General features: G+C 47.3%; 1 protein-coding gene across 1 annotated transcript in view; it reads left to right on the forward strand.

The window, feature by feature from the left end:
• Nucleotides 1-16,543, forward strand: part of mtr (5-methyltetrahydrofolate-homocysteine methyltransferase) — a 34,959-nt gene that overhangs the window by 16,905 nt on the left and 1,511 nt on the right. Inside the window, exons 26-31 of the mRNA XM_061708383.1 lie at nt 1,101-1,199; nt 2,144-2,225; nt 2,328-2,474; nt 3,564-3,763; nt 4,818-5,018; nt 7,680-7,872. Coding sequence (XP_061564367.1) covers nt 1,101-1,199; nt 2,144-2,225; nt 2,328-2,474; nt 3,564-3,763; nt 4,818-5,018; nt 7,680-7,872 — 922 coding nt within the window. The remainder of the gene's footprint in view (nt 1-1,100; nt 1,200-2,143; nt 2,226-2,327; nt 2,475-3,563; nt 3,764-4,817; nt 5,019-7,679; nt 7,873-16,543) is intronic.

Below are 16,543 nucleotides of genomic sequence, written 5' to 3' on the forward strand. Positions count from 1 at the left end.
TACGATTTTTTTTGGTACGTTTTTTCGTACGTTTTTTCCTACGTTTTTTTCGTACGTTTTTTCGTATTTTTTTTTAAAGGTGGAGGTGGTGTCAGCCTCCTTAACCCAGATCGGAAGTTGGTTCCATAGTAATGGTGCCTGATAGCATGCGTTTTTTCGTACGTTTTTTCATGCGATTTTTCCTACGTTTTTTCGTACATTTTTTTTCGTGCGTTTTTTCGTACGTTTTTCATACGTTTTTTTCGTACGTTTTTTCTAAGGTTTTTTTCTAAGGTTTTTTTTTTCGTACGTTTCTTGTACGTTTTTTCGTACGATTTTTTTTCGTACGTTTTTTCGTACGTTTTTTCATACATTTTTTTTCGTACGTTTTTTCCTACGTTTTTTTCGTACGTTTTTTCGTATTTTTTTTTTCGTATGTTTTTTCGTGCGTTTTTTCGTACGTTTTTTCGTACGATTTTTCGTACGTTTTTTCATACGTTTTTTTCGTACGTTTTTTTTCGTGCGTTTTTTCGTACGTTTTGGATCATGTCGGTGCCCCCCTGCAGCATAGGCCTATAGCAGCATATCTACCACCAAGCTATATTTGAGACTAACTATTATAGTCTTGTTCTATAGCTGCAACTATGACTACTGACTCTAACACACTAGAGTTTACACTACCTAGAGATTTACCAACACCAGCTAGAGGTTTACTAAACACTAACTATAGGCTTTACTAAACAGAAAGGTTTTAAGTTTAGTTTTAAAGGTGGAGGTGGTGTCAGCCTCCTTAACCCAGATTGGAAGTTGGTTCCAAAGTAGTGGTGCCTGATAGCAGAACGCCCGCCCTCCAAATCTACATTTAGATACTCTAGGAACTACGAGTAAACCTGCACTCTGAGAGCGGAGAGCTCTGCCAGGAACATAAGGCTCTATCAGGTCTTGAAAATGCTGCGGAGCTAAGCCGTTTTGGGCTTTATATGCAAGTAATACATTTTTTTTTTTTGGTCCTGGTTCTGATTCTGGTTCTGATTCTGGTTCTGGTTCTGATTCTGGTCTTGATTCTGATTCTGATTCTGGTTCTGGTTCTGGTTCTGGTTCTGGTTCTGGTTCTGATTCAGGTCCAGCAGCTCCTGGACGAGTCTCTAAAGGAGGATTACTGTGAGGAGGTGAAGGACGAGTACGAGGAGATCCGGCAGGAATACTACGACTCCCTGAAGGTACACACACACACACACACACACACACACACACACACACACACACACACACACACACACACACACACACACACACACACACACACACACGCACGCACGCACACAGGAATACTACGACTCCCTGAAGGTACACACTTAAATATACACACATATATACACACACACACACACACACACACACACACACACACACACACACACACACAGGAATACTACGACTCTCTGAAGGTACACACTTAAATATACACACTAAAATATACACACACACACACACACACACACACACACACATATATATATATACACACACACACACACACACACACACACACACACACACACACACACACACACACAGGAATACTACGACTCCCTGAAGGTACACACTTAAATATACACACATATATACACACACACACACACACACACACACACACACACACACACACACAGGAATACTACGACTCTCTGAAGGTACACACTTAAATATACACACTAAAATATACACACACACACACACACACACACACACACACATATATATATATACACACACACACACACACACACACACACACACACACACACACACACACACACACACACACACAGGAATACTACGACTCCCTGAAGGTACCGGGTACCAGGGGCACGGACTTCTGCCCGGGACGGGTATTGCTAGCGCCTCCTACGGACCCCCGGTTCTTCTGTTACAATAATATTAAATAAATCAAATAATAATCAAATAAATAAATCAAATAGTAAAAATTAAATAAATCAAATAATAATAATCAAATACATAAATTTAATAATTAAATGAAATAATTACAATAATCATTGGAATAAAATTATAATAATTAAATAAATAAATGAAAAAAGTTTAAATTAAACTGAATTAGGAGATAATATGATATTCAGAACCTGAACCCGGTTCTCTGTTCCAGGACCGGCGCTACGTCTCCCTCTCCGAGGCCCGACAGAAGAATCTGCAGGTGGACTGGCCGTCGCAGTGTCCGCCCCGACCAGGTGAGACCTGAGACCCGGGTACCAGGGAGACCCGGGAACCAGGTACCGGGTTCTGGTTCCGGGTTCTGGTACCGGGTACTAACGTGTCCCCGTCCCCCCCAGGGTTCCTGGGAACTCGGGTTCTGGAGAACCAGGACCTGACGGAGCTGCTGGATTTCATTGACTGGAAGCCGTTCTTCGACGTCTGGCAGCTCCGGGGGAAATACCCGAACCGGGGATTCCCCAAGATCTTCAGGGACCGGACCGTAGGTGGGTAATCAATACATCAATCAATACCCGAAACCGGGGATTCCCCAAGATCTTCAGGGATCGGACCGTAGGTGGGTAATCAATACATCAATCAGTCAATCAAGTTAAAACTGGGCCCATAATATAGTATGAAACGTAAAATAACAATAATAATCATTAGAATAAAATTAAATAATATAATATTTTATTAATAAATAAATAAATAGAATAATAATTGAATAAAATAATTATAACCATTACAATAACATCGAATAATAATTAAATAAAAAATTCAATAATTAAATAAATAAAATTAAATAATAATAATCACGAGAATAAAATTAAATAAATTAAATAAATAAAATCAAATAATAATAATCATTAGAATAAAATTAAATGAATAAAATAATAAATTAAAAAATTAATAATAATTAGACAAATAAAATAATCAATAAATAAATAAAATGATAATATTTAAGTGAATGAAATTAAATAATAATAATCATCATCATTACAATATAATTAAATAGATAAAATAATAAAAAAAATATTAAAATCAAATAATAAAAATAATCATTACAATAAAATTAAATAGATAAAATAATAATTAAGACACTTAAAAACAACTAGAAGGACCACTTTGGTGGAAAAGGCGCCATAATTCATGATGGTTTTTTGTATTTGTGGAGGAAAAGTTCTTCCCTACTGAGGTGGAAATAATAGCTCTGAGTGGATCAGAGTATCATGTTTTTATCCCTGCAGGTCCACAAGCCTTTCTTTCTTTCTTTCTTTCTTTCTTTCTTTCTTTCTTTCTTTCTTTCTTTCTTTCTTTCTTTCTTTCTTTCTTTCTTTCTTTCTTTCTTTCTTTCTTTCTTTCTTTCTTTCTTTCTTTCTTTCTTTCTTTCTTTCTTTCTTTCTTTCTTTCTTTCTTTCTTTCTTTCTTTCTTTCCTTCTTTCCTTCCTTCCCTCCCTCCCTCCCTCTTTCTTTCTTTCTTTCTTTCTTTCTTTCTTCCTTCCTTCCTTCCTTTTATCAGGTCTTGTGTTTTTATCTGCAGGTCCAGAAGCCGCTGGGTCTTGTGTTTTTATCAGGTCTTGTGTTTTTCTCTGCAGGTCCAGAAGCCCGCCGGCTCTTCGACGAGGCCCAGCAGCTTCTGAACCGGGTCATCCAGGACCGGAGTCTGGAGGCCCGGGGCCTGCTGGGGTTCTGGAGAGCCCAGAGTGACGGAGACGACATCCGGGTCTACGAGGACGACGCCGCGGCCGAGAGACGAGACGAGCCGGTGGAAACGTTCCACGGACTCCGGCAGCAGGTGAGAGTCGGACCTGGACCAGATCTGGGCCAGGACCAGGACCGGAACCAGGACCGGAACCAGGACCCATGTTTGATTATTTAAACTTTGTCAACTGCAAATTAAACCTTTAAATCATAGAAAGGACAGTTCTTTACGGAAGAGTACAGGGCCAGGCAGGAGAAAAATAAAGATAATATTTTAGAGGAGGAAATTTTTTTTTTTTTTTAATTGTGCACTTCGAGCAAAAAGTTGAAATTTCGAGAAAAAAGTCGAAATGTATTTCAACTTTATTCTCAAAATTCCGATTTTATTCACAAAATTGTAACATTAATGTCAACATTTCAACTTTTTTCTTAAGTGCATAATAAAAAAAAATCTTGCCCTCTCAAATATTTTTTCTCCTCCCTGGCCCTGATAGTCTTCCGTAGTTCTTTAATGTTCTTTTAATAACAAAACTTGAAAGTCCATACTTCTGTTTATATGCATATTTAAGGAAAAAACACAAGAAAAAAGTATAATAAGTACCTTATTATCATGACGCTGACAGTCTAACGTACCATCAGACAGAATATTACAAAAAGCATTTTTTCACAGTTAAATAAAAACGGCAAAACGAAGACCAAACCCAGCAGGCATTGCAACAAGCAGTTACGAGGGTTGGTGAGCTGGAATCAGGTCTTCAGCTAAAGTTTGACATCTTCTTCACATAACTATCACCTGTTTTTTTTTTGTTTAACCTTTTAAGTTGAATTATTGAAAAAAATTTACTTTTACACCATATTCTAATGTTCTGACCTTCACCTGTAGCTTATTCTACATCTGGGCTGATGTGGACGTACGTAGCATAGGAGGCTATTTCATTGCTAGTCTGTACAGTCATGCAGGTTCAATGCTATTAAAGCACTTTAGACTTTAAATCAAAGTATTTAGTTTTTTCATATAAAATAAATACATTTCTATGCAGTTTAGAAGTTTTGGGGATGTCCCTTTTTTTTGGCGCCTGCGCTTCTGAAATCGGGGCGTCGCTTATTTCTGTTTCTGAAAGCTACAGTAAACATGTGGTCTGTTCCAGGCGGAGAAGGACGGGTCCGGCCCGGACCGACACCTCTGCCTGTCCGACTTCGTGGCTCCGCTGGAATCGGGCGTTCCGGACTTCGTAGGAATGTTCGCCGTCGGCGTGTTCGGAGCCGACGAGCTGAGCAGAACCTTCCAGGACCGAGGAGACGACTACAGCAGCATCATGATCAAAGCCCTGGCCGACCGGCTAGCTGAGGTAGCTACGCTAGGCTAGGCTACGCTAGGCTAGGCTAGACTAGTCAGGACCGAGGAGACGACTACAGCAGCATCATGATCAAAGCCCTGGCCGACCGGCTAGCTGAGGTAGCTACGCTAGGCTATGCTAGGCTAGTCTAGTCTAGTCTGGTCTGGTCTGGTTTAATCTAGTCTAGTCAGGACCGAGGAGACGACTACAGCAGCATCATGATCAAAGCCCTGGCCGACCGGCTAGCTGAGGTAGCTACGCTAGGCTAGGCTAGTCTAGGCTAGGCTAGTCAGGACCGAGGTACGACTACAGCAGCATCATGGTCAAAGCTCTGGCCGACCGGCTAGCAGAGGTAGCTACGCTAGGCTAGGCTAGGCTAGACTAGTCAGGACCGAGGTACGACTACAGCAGCATCATGATCAAAGCTCTGGCCGACCGGCTAGCAGAGGTAGCTACGCTAGGCTAGGCTAGGCTAGACTAGTCAGGACCGAGGAGACGACTACAGCAGCATCATGATCAAAGCTCTGGCCGACCGGCTAGCTGAGGTAGCTACGCTAGGCTAGGCTAGTCAGGACCGAGGTACGACTACAGCAGCATCATGATCAAAGCCCTGGCCGACCGGCTGGCAGAGGTAGCTACGCTAGGCTAGGCTAGGCTAGTCTAGTCTGGTCTGATCTATTCTAGTCTGGCTAGCATCTTAGTTTTTATTAGTTTTAGTCTCGTTCATTCTCCTTTTAGTCGTGTCAAGTTTCAGTCGACTAAAAGTCTGAGCATTTTAGTCTTATTTTAGTCAGAATTGTCCATTTTAGTCTTTTATTCCTCTACGACAGGGATTCCCAAAGTGGGGTGCGCGCAGCCCCAGGGGTGCGCAAGCTGCCTTTAGGGGGTGCGCGAGATGAAACATGTAATGGCGATCTGATAATTTATTTTTTTTTCACACACAAGCTGATGACGGCCATTAATTAGAATCAGGTGTGATGATGCAAGGAAACATGTAAAACGTGCAGGACAGGGTTGGAGACCCTGCTGAATACAATCATGTATTGTCCTAGTGGCGTTTCAACTTTATTCAGAGGCTGTAAATCTCCAACATTGTAGTGCATTATCAATTTGTCTACCTGTTACTGGGAAATCAGACCTCTTGGTCTTTCTGGGAACTTTTTTGATTGTTAAGGACTCGCAGATATTTTCTCACACTGGACTGATGCTTTAACTCCACATGACGTTTACAATTTGAAGTTGATGAGGCAGACGCTCGGACTTGTTTTCTCAGCGCAGGTGGACATAATTTGCACAGAAAGGTTAGTTTCCTACCGGCAGACTCTTTGGGAGACGATGTGTAAAATTCCCGCAGATAATGATAAGGATCATCATCTGACGGCTCGCTGAGGCTACGACTGCAACGTCTCTCTTCACCCGTCAAGGCTGATTTATGGTACCGCGTTAAATCGACGGCGAAGGCTACGGCGTAGGTACGCGGCGACGCGTATCCTACGCCGTAGGTCCGCGTTGGTGTAACGCGGAACCATAAATCAGCCTTCATTCGTAAAGACTGCAACGGGCTCGTCGAGTATTTTAAATGTGCGCGCCGCCCGCTGGTGAAATGAGAAGGATTATTCCGTAATAATTGGACCTAAACAGTGAAACTCACATAATCTGAACAGTTCAAATTCCAGTTCATGATCTGCAGAATGAACAAGTTCACGTTCAAGTTCTTTATGTGTAAATATGTTGCGTTCAGTTCCACGTTCTCACATAAATGAACATGTTCAATGAACGCGTTTATTTGAACGCGTTCATGTACAACACTGGGAATAGAATTAAAATTACTGGCGTTCAAATTTTATTTCCATAACCTGTGTTATGATGACGGGTTGTGTTAGTTCCACGGTCATTTAAACTTGCTGCAATTTATGTTCAATGTTCAAAATATTCTAACATTTTCCTCAACTTATCTGCTTTCTGCCACTGAGTCTGAGCATGTCATCCATCCTCTTTGCTCTTAAAAGTGGAAGCCTGCGCATAACTTTGTTTCATTAGCCTATATTGGAACTGTGTTACAGTGTTTCAGTTTAATTTAAATGCGAGAGCGCATTGTTGTGATTGTGATTATTATATTATATGTGTGTTCTGGTCATTTTAGCATGAATAAACATGGCGACTCTAATATGGCTATAATAAAGCTTGTTGCGTTTTTTTTAAGGGGTGGGGGATCGGGGGTGCGTCAACCGGGTTGAGACATAGAAGGGGGTGCGCGGCTAAAAAAGTTTGGGAACCGCTGCTCTACGATATTGCATTACATATTCAATTATCGTTATCGTCACATGACCAGCATTTTCGTTGCGTCTAGTTTTCCTCAGGTGATAAAGGTTTGTTGATGACGATATTTAATCAGAGTTTTCGTTGAGGATATTTAGTCAGAATTTTCGTTGACAACAATATTTAGTCCAAATTTTCTTTGACGATGATATTAAGTCCGAAATTTCGTTGATGACGATATTTAGTCAGAATTTTCGTTGACGATATTTAGTACGAATTTTCGTTGACAACAATATTTAGTCCAAATTTTCGTTGACGACAGCAAATTTAATCCCAACCATCACAGTGATGATGTCATCACTTGAATCACCTAATAATGCGGTGTAAAATACTCCCCTCTGTTCCGTCTTGCAGGCGTTTGCCGAGCAGCTTCACGCCCGGGTGCGTAAGGAGTTCTGGGGCTACAGTTCTGACGAGGCCCTGCAGGCCTCGGACCTACACCGGGTCCGGTACCAGGGAATCCGGCCGGCGGCCGGCTACCCGAGCCAACCAGACCACACGGAGAAGCTGACCATGTGGAGGCTGGCCGGCGTAGAGGAGAAGACGGGTGAGTTTCAGCTGCTCATTCTGGCCTGGAAAAACCTGTTAAAGTCTCTTTAACCGGTTCTTTCCAACTGGTGGAAAACTGGACTGAAACTGAGCGTCTAAGTTACCACCCGTGGTGGCTGGTGCTGAAAATACATGGAGGTGTAACGGTGGTACCCTGGAATACATGGAGGTGTAACGGTGGTGCTGGTACCCTGGAATACATGGAGGTGTAACGGTGGTACCCTGGAATACATGGGGGTGTAACGGTGGTACCCTGGAATACATGGAGGTGTAACGGTGGTACCCTGGAATACATGGAGGTGTAACGGTGGTACCCTGGAATACATGGAGGTGTAACGGTGTTACCCTGGAATACATGGGGGTGTAACGGTGGTACCCTGGAATACATGGGGGTGTAACGGTGGTACCCTGGAATACATGGAGGTGTAACGGTGGTACCCTGGAATACATGGGGGTGTAACGGTGGTACCCTGGAATACATGGAGGTGTAACGGTGGTACCCTGGAATACATGGAGGTGTAACGGTGTTACCCTGGAATACATGGGGGTGTAACGGTGGTACCCTGGAATACATGGGGGTGTAACGGTGGTACCCTGGAATACATGGAGGTGTAATGCTGGTACCCTGGAATACATGGGGGTGTAACGGTGGTGCTGGTACCCTGGAATACATGGAGGTGTAACGGTGATACCCTGGAATACATGGGGGTGTAACGGTGGTACCCTGGAATACATGGGGGTGTAACGGTGGTACCCTGGAATACATGGAGGTGTAACGGTGGTACCCTGGAATACATGGAGGTGTAACGGTGGTGCTGGTACCCTGGAATACATGGAGGTGTAACGGTGGTGGTGGTACCCTGGAATACATGGAGGTGTAACGGTGGTACCCTGGAATACATGGAGGTGTAACGGTGGTACCCTGGAATACATGGGGGTGTAACGGTGGTGCTGGTACCCTGGAATACATGGGGGTGTAACGGTGGTACTGGTACCCTGGAATACATGGGGGTGTAACGGTGGTACCCTGGAATACATGGGGGTGTAACGGTGGTACCCTGGAATACATGGAGGTGTAACGGTGGTACCCTGGAATACATGGAGGTGTAACGGTGGTACCCTGGAATACATGGGGGTGTAACGGTGGTACCCTGGAATACATGGGGGTGTAACGGTGGTACCCTGGAATACATGGAGGTGTAACGGTGGTACCCTGGAATACATGGAGGTGTAACGGTGGTACCCTGGAATACATGGGGGTGTAACGGTGGTACCCTGGAATACATGGAGGTGTAACGGTGGTACACTGGAATACATGGAGGTGTAACGGTGGTACCCTGGAATACATGGAGGTGTAACGGTGGTACTGGTACCCTGGAATACATGGAGGTGTAACGGTGGTGCCCTGGAATACATGGGGGTGTAACGGTGGTACCCTGGAATACATGGGGGTGTAACGGTGGTACCCTGGAATACATGGGGGTGTAACGGTGGTACCCTGGAATACATGTAGGTGTAACGGTGGTACCCTGGAATACATGGGGGTGTAACGGTGGTGCCCTGGAATACATGGGGGTGTAACGGTGGTACCCTGGAATACATGGAGGTGTAACGGTGGTACCCTGGAATACATGGAGGTGTAACGGTGGTACCCTGGAATACATGGAGGTGTAACGGTGGTACCCTGGAATACATGGAGGTGTAACGGTGGTACCCTGGAATACATGGAGGTGTAACGGTGGTGCCCTGGAATACATGGGGGTGTAACAGTGGTACCCTGGAATACATGGGGGTGTAACGGTGGTACCCTGGAATACTTGGAGGTGTAACGGTGGTACCCTGGAATACATGGAGGTGTAACGGTGGTACCCTGGAATACATGGAGGTGTAACGGTTGTGCTGGTACCCTGGAATACATGGGGGTGTAACGGTGGTGCTGGTACCCTGGAATACATGGAGGTGTAACGGTGGTACCCTGGAATACATGGGGGTGTAACGGTGGTACCCTGGAATACATGGAGGTGTAACGGTGGTACCCTGGAATACATGGGGGTGTAACGGTGGTACCCTGGAATACTTGGAGGTGTAACGGTGGTACCCTGGAATACATGGGGGTGTAACGGTGGTACCCTGGAATACATGGGGGTGTAACGGTGGTACCCTGGAATACATGGGGGTGTAACGGTGGTACCCTGGAATACATGGAGGTGTAACGGTGGTACTGGTACCCTGGAATACATGGGGGTGTAACGGTGGTGCCCTGGAATACATGGGGGTGTAACGGTGGTGCTGGTACCCTGGAATACATGGGGGTGTAACGGTGGTACGCTGGAATACATGGAGGTGTAACGGTGGTACCCTGGAATACTTGGGGGTGTAACGGTGGTACCCTGGAATACATGGAGGTGTAACGGTGGTACCCTGGAATACTTGGAGGTGTAACGGTGGTACCCTGGAATACATGGAGGTGTAACGGTTGTGCTGGTACCCTGGAATACATGGAGGTGTAACGGTGGTACCCTGGAATACATGGGGGTGTAACGGTGGTACCCTGGAATACATGGGGGCGTAACGGTGGTACCCTGGAATACATGGAGGTGTAACGGTGGTGCTGGTACCCTGGAATACATGGAGGTGTAACGGTGGTGCTGGTACCCTGGAATACATGGAGGTGTAACGGTGGTACCCTGGAATACATGGGGGTGTAACGGTGGTACCCTGGAATACATGGAGGCGTAACGGTGGTACCCTGGAATACATGGAGGTGTAACGGTGGTACCCTGGAATACATGGAGGTGTAACGGTGGTACCCTGGAATACATGGGGGCGTAACGGTGGTACCCTGGAATACATGGAGGTGTAACGGTGGTACCCTGGAATACTTGGGGGTGTAACGGTGGTACCCTGGAATACATGGAGGTGTAACGGTGGTACCCTGGAATACATGGAGGTGTAACGGTGGTACCCTGGAATACATGGAGGTGTAACGGTTGTGCTGGTACCCTGGAATACATGGAGGTGTAACGGTGGTACCCTGGAATACATGGAGGTGTAACGGTGGTACCCTGGAATACATGGGGGTGTAACGGTGGTACCCTGGAATACATGGGGGTGTAACGGTGGTACCCTGGAATACATGGAGGTGTAACGGTGGTACCCTGGAATACATGGGGGTGTAACGGTGGTACCCTGGAATACATGGGGGTGTAACGGTGGTACCCTGGAATACATGGGGGTGTAACGGTGGTACCCTGGAATACATGGAGGTGTAACGGTGGTACCCTGGAATACATGGAGGTGTAACGGTGGTACCCTGGAATACATGGGGGTGTAACGGTGGTACCCTGGAATACATGGGGGTGTAACGGTGGTACCCTGGAATACATGGGGTTGTAACGGTGGTACCCTGGAATACATGGAGGTGTAACGGTGGTACCTTGGAATACATGGGGGTGTAACGGTGGTACCCTGGAATACATGGAGGTGTAACGGTGGTACCCTGGAATACATGGAGGTGTAACGGTGGTACCCTGGAATACATGGGGGTGTAAGGGTGGTGCTGGTACCCTGGAATACATGGAGGTGTAACAGTGGTACCCTGGAATATATGGAGGTGTAACGGTGGTACCCTGGAATACATGGAGGTGTAACGGTGGTACCCTGGAATACATGGGGGTGTAACAGTGGTACCCTGGAATATATGGAGGTGTAACGGTGGTACCCTGGAATACATGGGGGTGTAACGGTGGTACCCTGGAATACATGGGGGTGTAACGGTGGTACCCTGGAATACATGGGGGTGTAACGGTGGTACCCTGGAATACATGGAGGTGTAACGGTGGTACCCTGGAATACATGGGGGTGTAACGGTGGTACCCTGGAATACATGGAGGTGTAACGGTGGTACCCTGGAATACATGGGGGTGTAACGGTGGTACCCTGGAATACATGGGGGTGTAACGGTGGTACCCTGGAATACATGGAGGTGTAACGGTGGTACCCTGGAATACATGGAGGTGTAACGGTGGTACCCTGGAATACATGGAGGTGTAACGGTGGTACCCTGGAATACATGGAGGTGTAACGGTGGTACCCTGGAATACATGGGGGTGTAACGGTGGTACCCTGGAATACATGGAGGTGTAACGGTGGTACCCTGGAATACATGGAGGTGTAACGGTGGTACCCTGGAATACATGGGGGTGTAACGGTGGTACCCTGGAATACATGGGGGCGTAACGGTGGTACCCTGGAATACATGGAGGTGTAACGGTGGTACCCTGGAATACATGGAGGTGTAACGGTGGTACCCTGGAATACATGGAGGTGTAACGGTGGTACCCTGGAATACATGGGGGTGTAACGGTGGTACCCTGGAATACATGGAGGTGTAACGGTGGTACCCTGGAATACATGGAGGTGTAACGGTGGTACTGGTACCCTGGAATACATGGGGGTGTAACGGTGGTGCTGGTACTCTGGAATACATGGGGCTGTAACGGTGGTACCCTGGAATACATGGGGGTGTAACGGTGGTACCCTGGAATACATGGGGTGTAACGGTGGTACCCTGGAATACATGGGGGTGTAACGGTGGTACCCTGGAATACATGGAGGTGTAACGGTGGTACCCTGGAATACATGGAGGTGTAACGGTGGTACCCTGGAATACATGGAGGTGTAACGGTGGTACCCTGGAATACATGGGGGTGTAACGGTGGTACCCTGGAATACATGGGGGTGTAACGGTGGTACCCTGGAATACATGGAGGTGTAACGGTGGTACCCTGGAATACATGGGGGTGTAACGGTGGTACCCTGGAATACATGGAGGTGTAACGGTGGTACCCTGGAATACATGGAGGTGTAACGGTGGTACCCTGGAATACATGGAGGTGTAACGGTGGTACCCTGGAATACATGGGGGTGTAACGGTGGTACCCTGGAATACATGGAGGTGTAACGGTGGTACCCTGGAATACATGGGGGTGTAACAGTGGTACCCTGGAATACATGGAGGTGTAACGGTGGTACCCTGGAATACATGGGGGTGTAACGGTGGTACCCTGGAATACATGGGGGTGTAACGGTGGTACCCTGGAATACATGGGGGTGTAACGGTGGTGCCCTGGAATACATGGGGGTGTAACAGTGGTACCCTGGAATACATGGGGGTGTAACGGTGGTACCCTGGAATACATGGGGGTGTAACAGTGGTACCCTGGAATACATGGGGGTGTAACGGTGGTACCCTGGAATACATGGGGGTGTAACGGTGGTGCCCTGGAATACATGGAGGTGTAACAGTGGTACCCTGGAATACATGGAGGTGTAACGGTGGTGCCCTGGAATACATGGGGGTGTAACGGTGGTACCCTGGAATACATGGAGGTGTAACGGTGGTACCCTGGAATACATGGGGGTGTAACGGTGGTGCTGGTACCCTGGAATACATTGAGGTGTAACGGTGGTATCCTGGAATACATGGGGGTGTAACGGTGGTGCTGGTACCCTGGAATACATGGGGGTGTAACGGTGGTACCCTGGAATACATGGAGGTGTAACGGTGGTACCCTGGAATACATGGAGGTGTAACGGTGGTGCTGGTACCCTGGAATACATGGGGGTGTAACGGTGGTACCCTGGAATACATGGGGGTGTAACGGTGGTGCTGGTATCCTGGAATACATGGAGGTGTAACGGTGGTACCCTGGAATACATGGGGGTGTAACGGTGGTGCCCTGGAATACATGGAGGTGTAACGGTGGTACCCTGGAATACATGGGGGTGTAACGGTGGTGCTGGTACCCTGGAATACATGGAGGTGTAACGGTGGTGGTGGTACCCTGGAATACATGGGGGTGTAACGGTGGTACCCTGGAATACATGGAGGTGTAACGGTGGTACCCTGGAATACATGGGGGTGTAACGGTGGTGCTGGTACCCTGGAATACATGGGGGTGTAACGGTGGTACCCTGGAATACATGGAGGTGTAACGGTGGTACCCTGGAATACATGGGGGTGTAACGGTGGTGCCCTGGAATACATGTGGGTGTAACGGTGGTACCCTGGAATACATGGAGGTGTAACGGTGGTACCCTGGAATACATGGAGGTGTAACGGTGGTACCCTGGAATACATGGAGGTGTAACGGTGGTACCCTGGAATACATGGAGGTGTAACGGTGGTGCTGGTACCCTGGAATACATGGGGGTGTAACGGTGGTACCCTGGAATACATGGAGGTGTAACGGTGGTACCCTGGAATATATGGAGGTGTAACGGTGGTACCCTGGAATACATGGGGGTGTAACGGTGGTACCCTGGAATACATGGAGGTGTAACGGTGGTGCTGGTACCCTGGAATACATGGGGGTGTAACGGTGGTACCCTGGAATATATGGAGGTGTAACGGTGGTACCCTGGAATACATGGAGGTGTAACGGTGGTACCCTGGAATACATGGGGGTGTAACGGTGGTACCCTGGAATACATGGGGGTGTAACGGTGGTACCCTGGAATACATGGAGGTGTAACGGTGGTGCTGGTACCCTGGAATACATGGAGGTGTAACGGTGGTACCCTGGAATACATGGGGGTGTAACGGTGGTGCTGGTACCCTGGAATACATGGGGGTGTAACGGTGGTACCCTGGAATACATGGAGGTGTAACGGTGGTACCCTGGAATACATGGGGGTGTAACGGTGGTACCCTGGAATACATGGAGGTGTAACGGTGGTACCCTGGAATACATGGAGGTGTAACGGTGGTACCCTGGAATACATGGAGGTGTAACGGTGGTACCCTGGAATACATGGAGGTGTAACGGTGTTACCCTGGAATACATGGAGGTGTAACGGTGGTACCCTGGAATACATGTAGGTGTAACGGTGGTACCCTGGAATACATGGGGGTGTAACGGTGGTACCCTGGAATACATGGAGGTGTAACGGTGGTGCTGGTACCCTGGAATACATGGGGGTGTAACGGTGGTACCCTGGAATACATGGAGGTGTAACGGTGGTACCCTGGAATACATGGGGGTGTAACGGTGGTACCCTGGAATACATGGAGGTGTAACGGTGGTACCCTGGAATACATGGAGGTGTAACGGTGGTACCCTGGAATACATGGGGGTGTAACGGTGGTACCCTGGAATACATGGGGGTGTAACGGTGGTACCCTGGAATACATGGGGGTGTAACGGTGGTACCCTGGAATACATGGAGGTGTAACGGTGGTACCCTGGAATACATGGAGGTGTAACGGTGGTGCTGGTACCCTGGAATACATGGGGGTGTAACGGTGGTGCCCTGGAATACATGGGGGTGTAACGGTGGTGGTGGTACCCTGGAATACATGGGGGTGTAACGGTGGTACCCTGGAATACATGGAGGTGTAACGGTGGTGCCCTGGAATACATGGGGGTGTAACGGTGGTACCCTGGAATACATGGGGGTGTAACGGTGGTACCCTGGAATACATGGAGGTGTAACGGTGGTGTTGGTACCCTGGAATACATGGAGGTGTAACGGTGGTACCCTGGAATACATGGTGGTGTAACGGTGGTACCCTGGAATACATGGAGGTGTAACGGTGGTACCCTGGAATACATGGAGGTGTAACGGTGGTACCCTGGAATACATGGAGGTGTAACGGTGGTACCCTGGAATACATGGAGGTGTAACGGTGGTACCCTGGAATACATGGAGGTGTAACGGTGGTACCCTGGAATACATGGAGGTGTAACGGTGGTACCCTGGAATACATGGGGGTGTAACGGTGGTACCCTGGAATACATGGAGGTGTAACGGTGGTATCCTGGAATACATGGAGGTGTAACGGTGGTACCCTGGAATACATGGGGGTGTAACGGTGGTGCCCTGGAATACATGGAGGTGTAACGGTGGTACCCTGGAATACATGGAGGTGTAACGGTGGTGCTGGTACCCTGGAATACATGGGGGTGTAACGGTGGTACCCTGGAATACATGGAGGTGTAACGGTGGTACCCTGGAATACATGGAGGTGTAACGGTGGTACCCTGGAATACATGGAGGTGTAACGGTGGTACCCTGGAATACATGGAGGTGTAACGGTGGTACCCTGGAATACATGGGGGTGTAACGGTGGTACCCTGGAATACATGGAGGTGTAACGGTGGTACCCTGGAATACATGGAGGTGTAACGGTGGTATCCTGGAATACATGGAGGTGTAACGGTGGTACCCTGGAATACATGGAGGTGTAACGGTGGTACCCTGGAATACATGGGGGTGTAACGGTGGTACCCTGGAATACATGGAGGTGTAACGGTGGTACCCTGGAATACATGGAGGTGTAACGGTGGTACCCTGGAATACATGGGGGTGTAACGGTGGTACCCTGGAATACATGGAGGTGTAACGGTGGTACCCTGGAATACATGGAGGTGTAACGGTGCACAGCACGGTCAAGGTCACGGTTATGTACATACAACAGTATCAGGGCCAAGCAGGAGAAAAAATATTCGAGGGAAGAAGATTTTTTCTTACTGTACACTCCTCGAGAAAAAAAAGTCAAAATTTCGCCTTTTTTTCGCCGACTTTTTTCTCCACATATCGTTTTTTTTCTCCACACTTTTTTCTCGAAATTGTACTTCAAAATTAATCTCAACATTTTGACTTTT

This window comes from Cololabis saira, chromosome 19 (assembly GCF_033807715.1).
Source record: "Cololabis saira isolate AMF1-May2022 chromosome 19, fColSai1.1, whole genome shotgun sequence".
Lineage (NCBI taxonomy): Eukaryota > Metazoa > Chordata > Actinopteri > Beloniformes > Belonidae > Cololabis > Cololabis saira.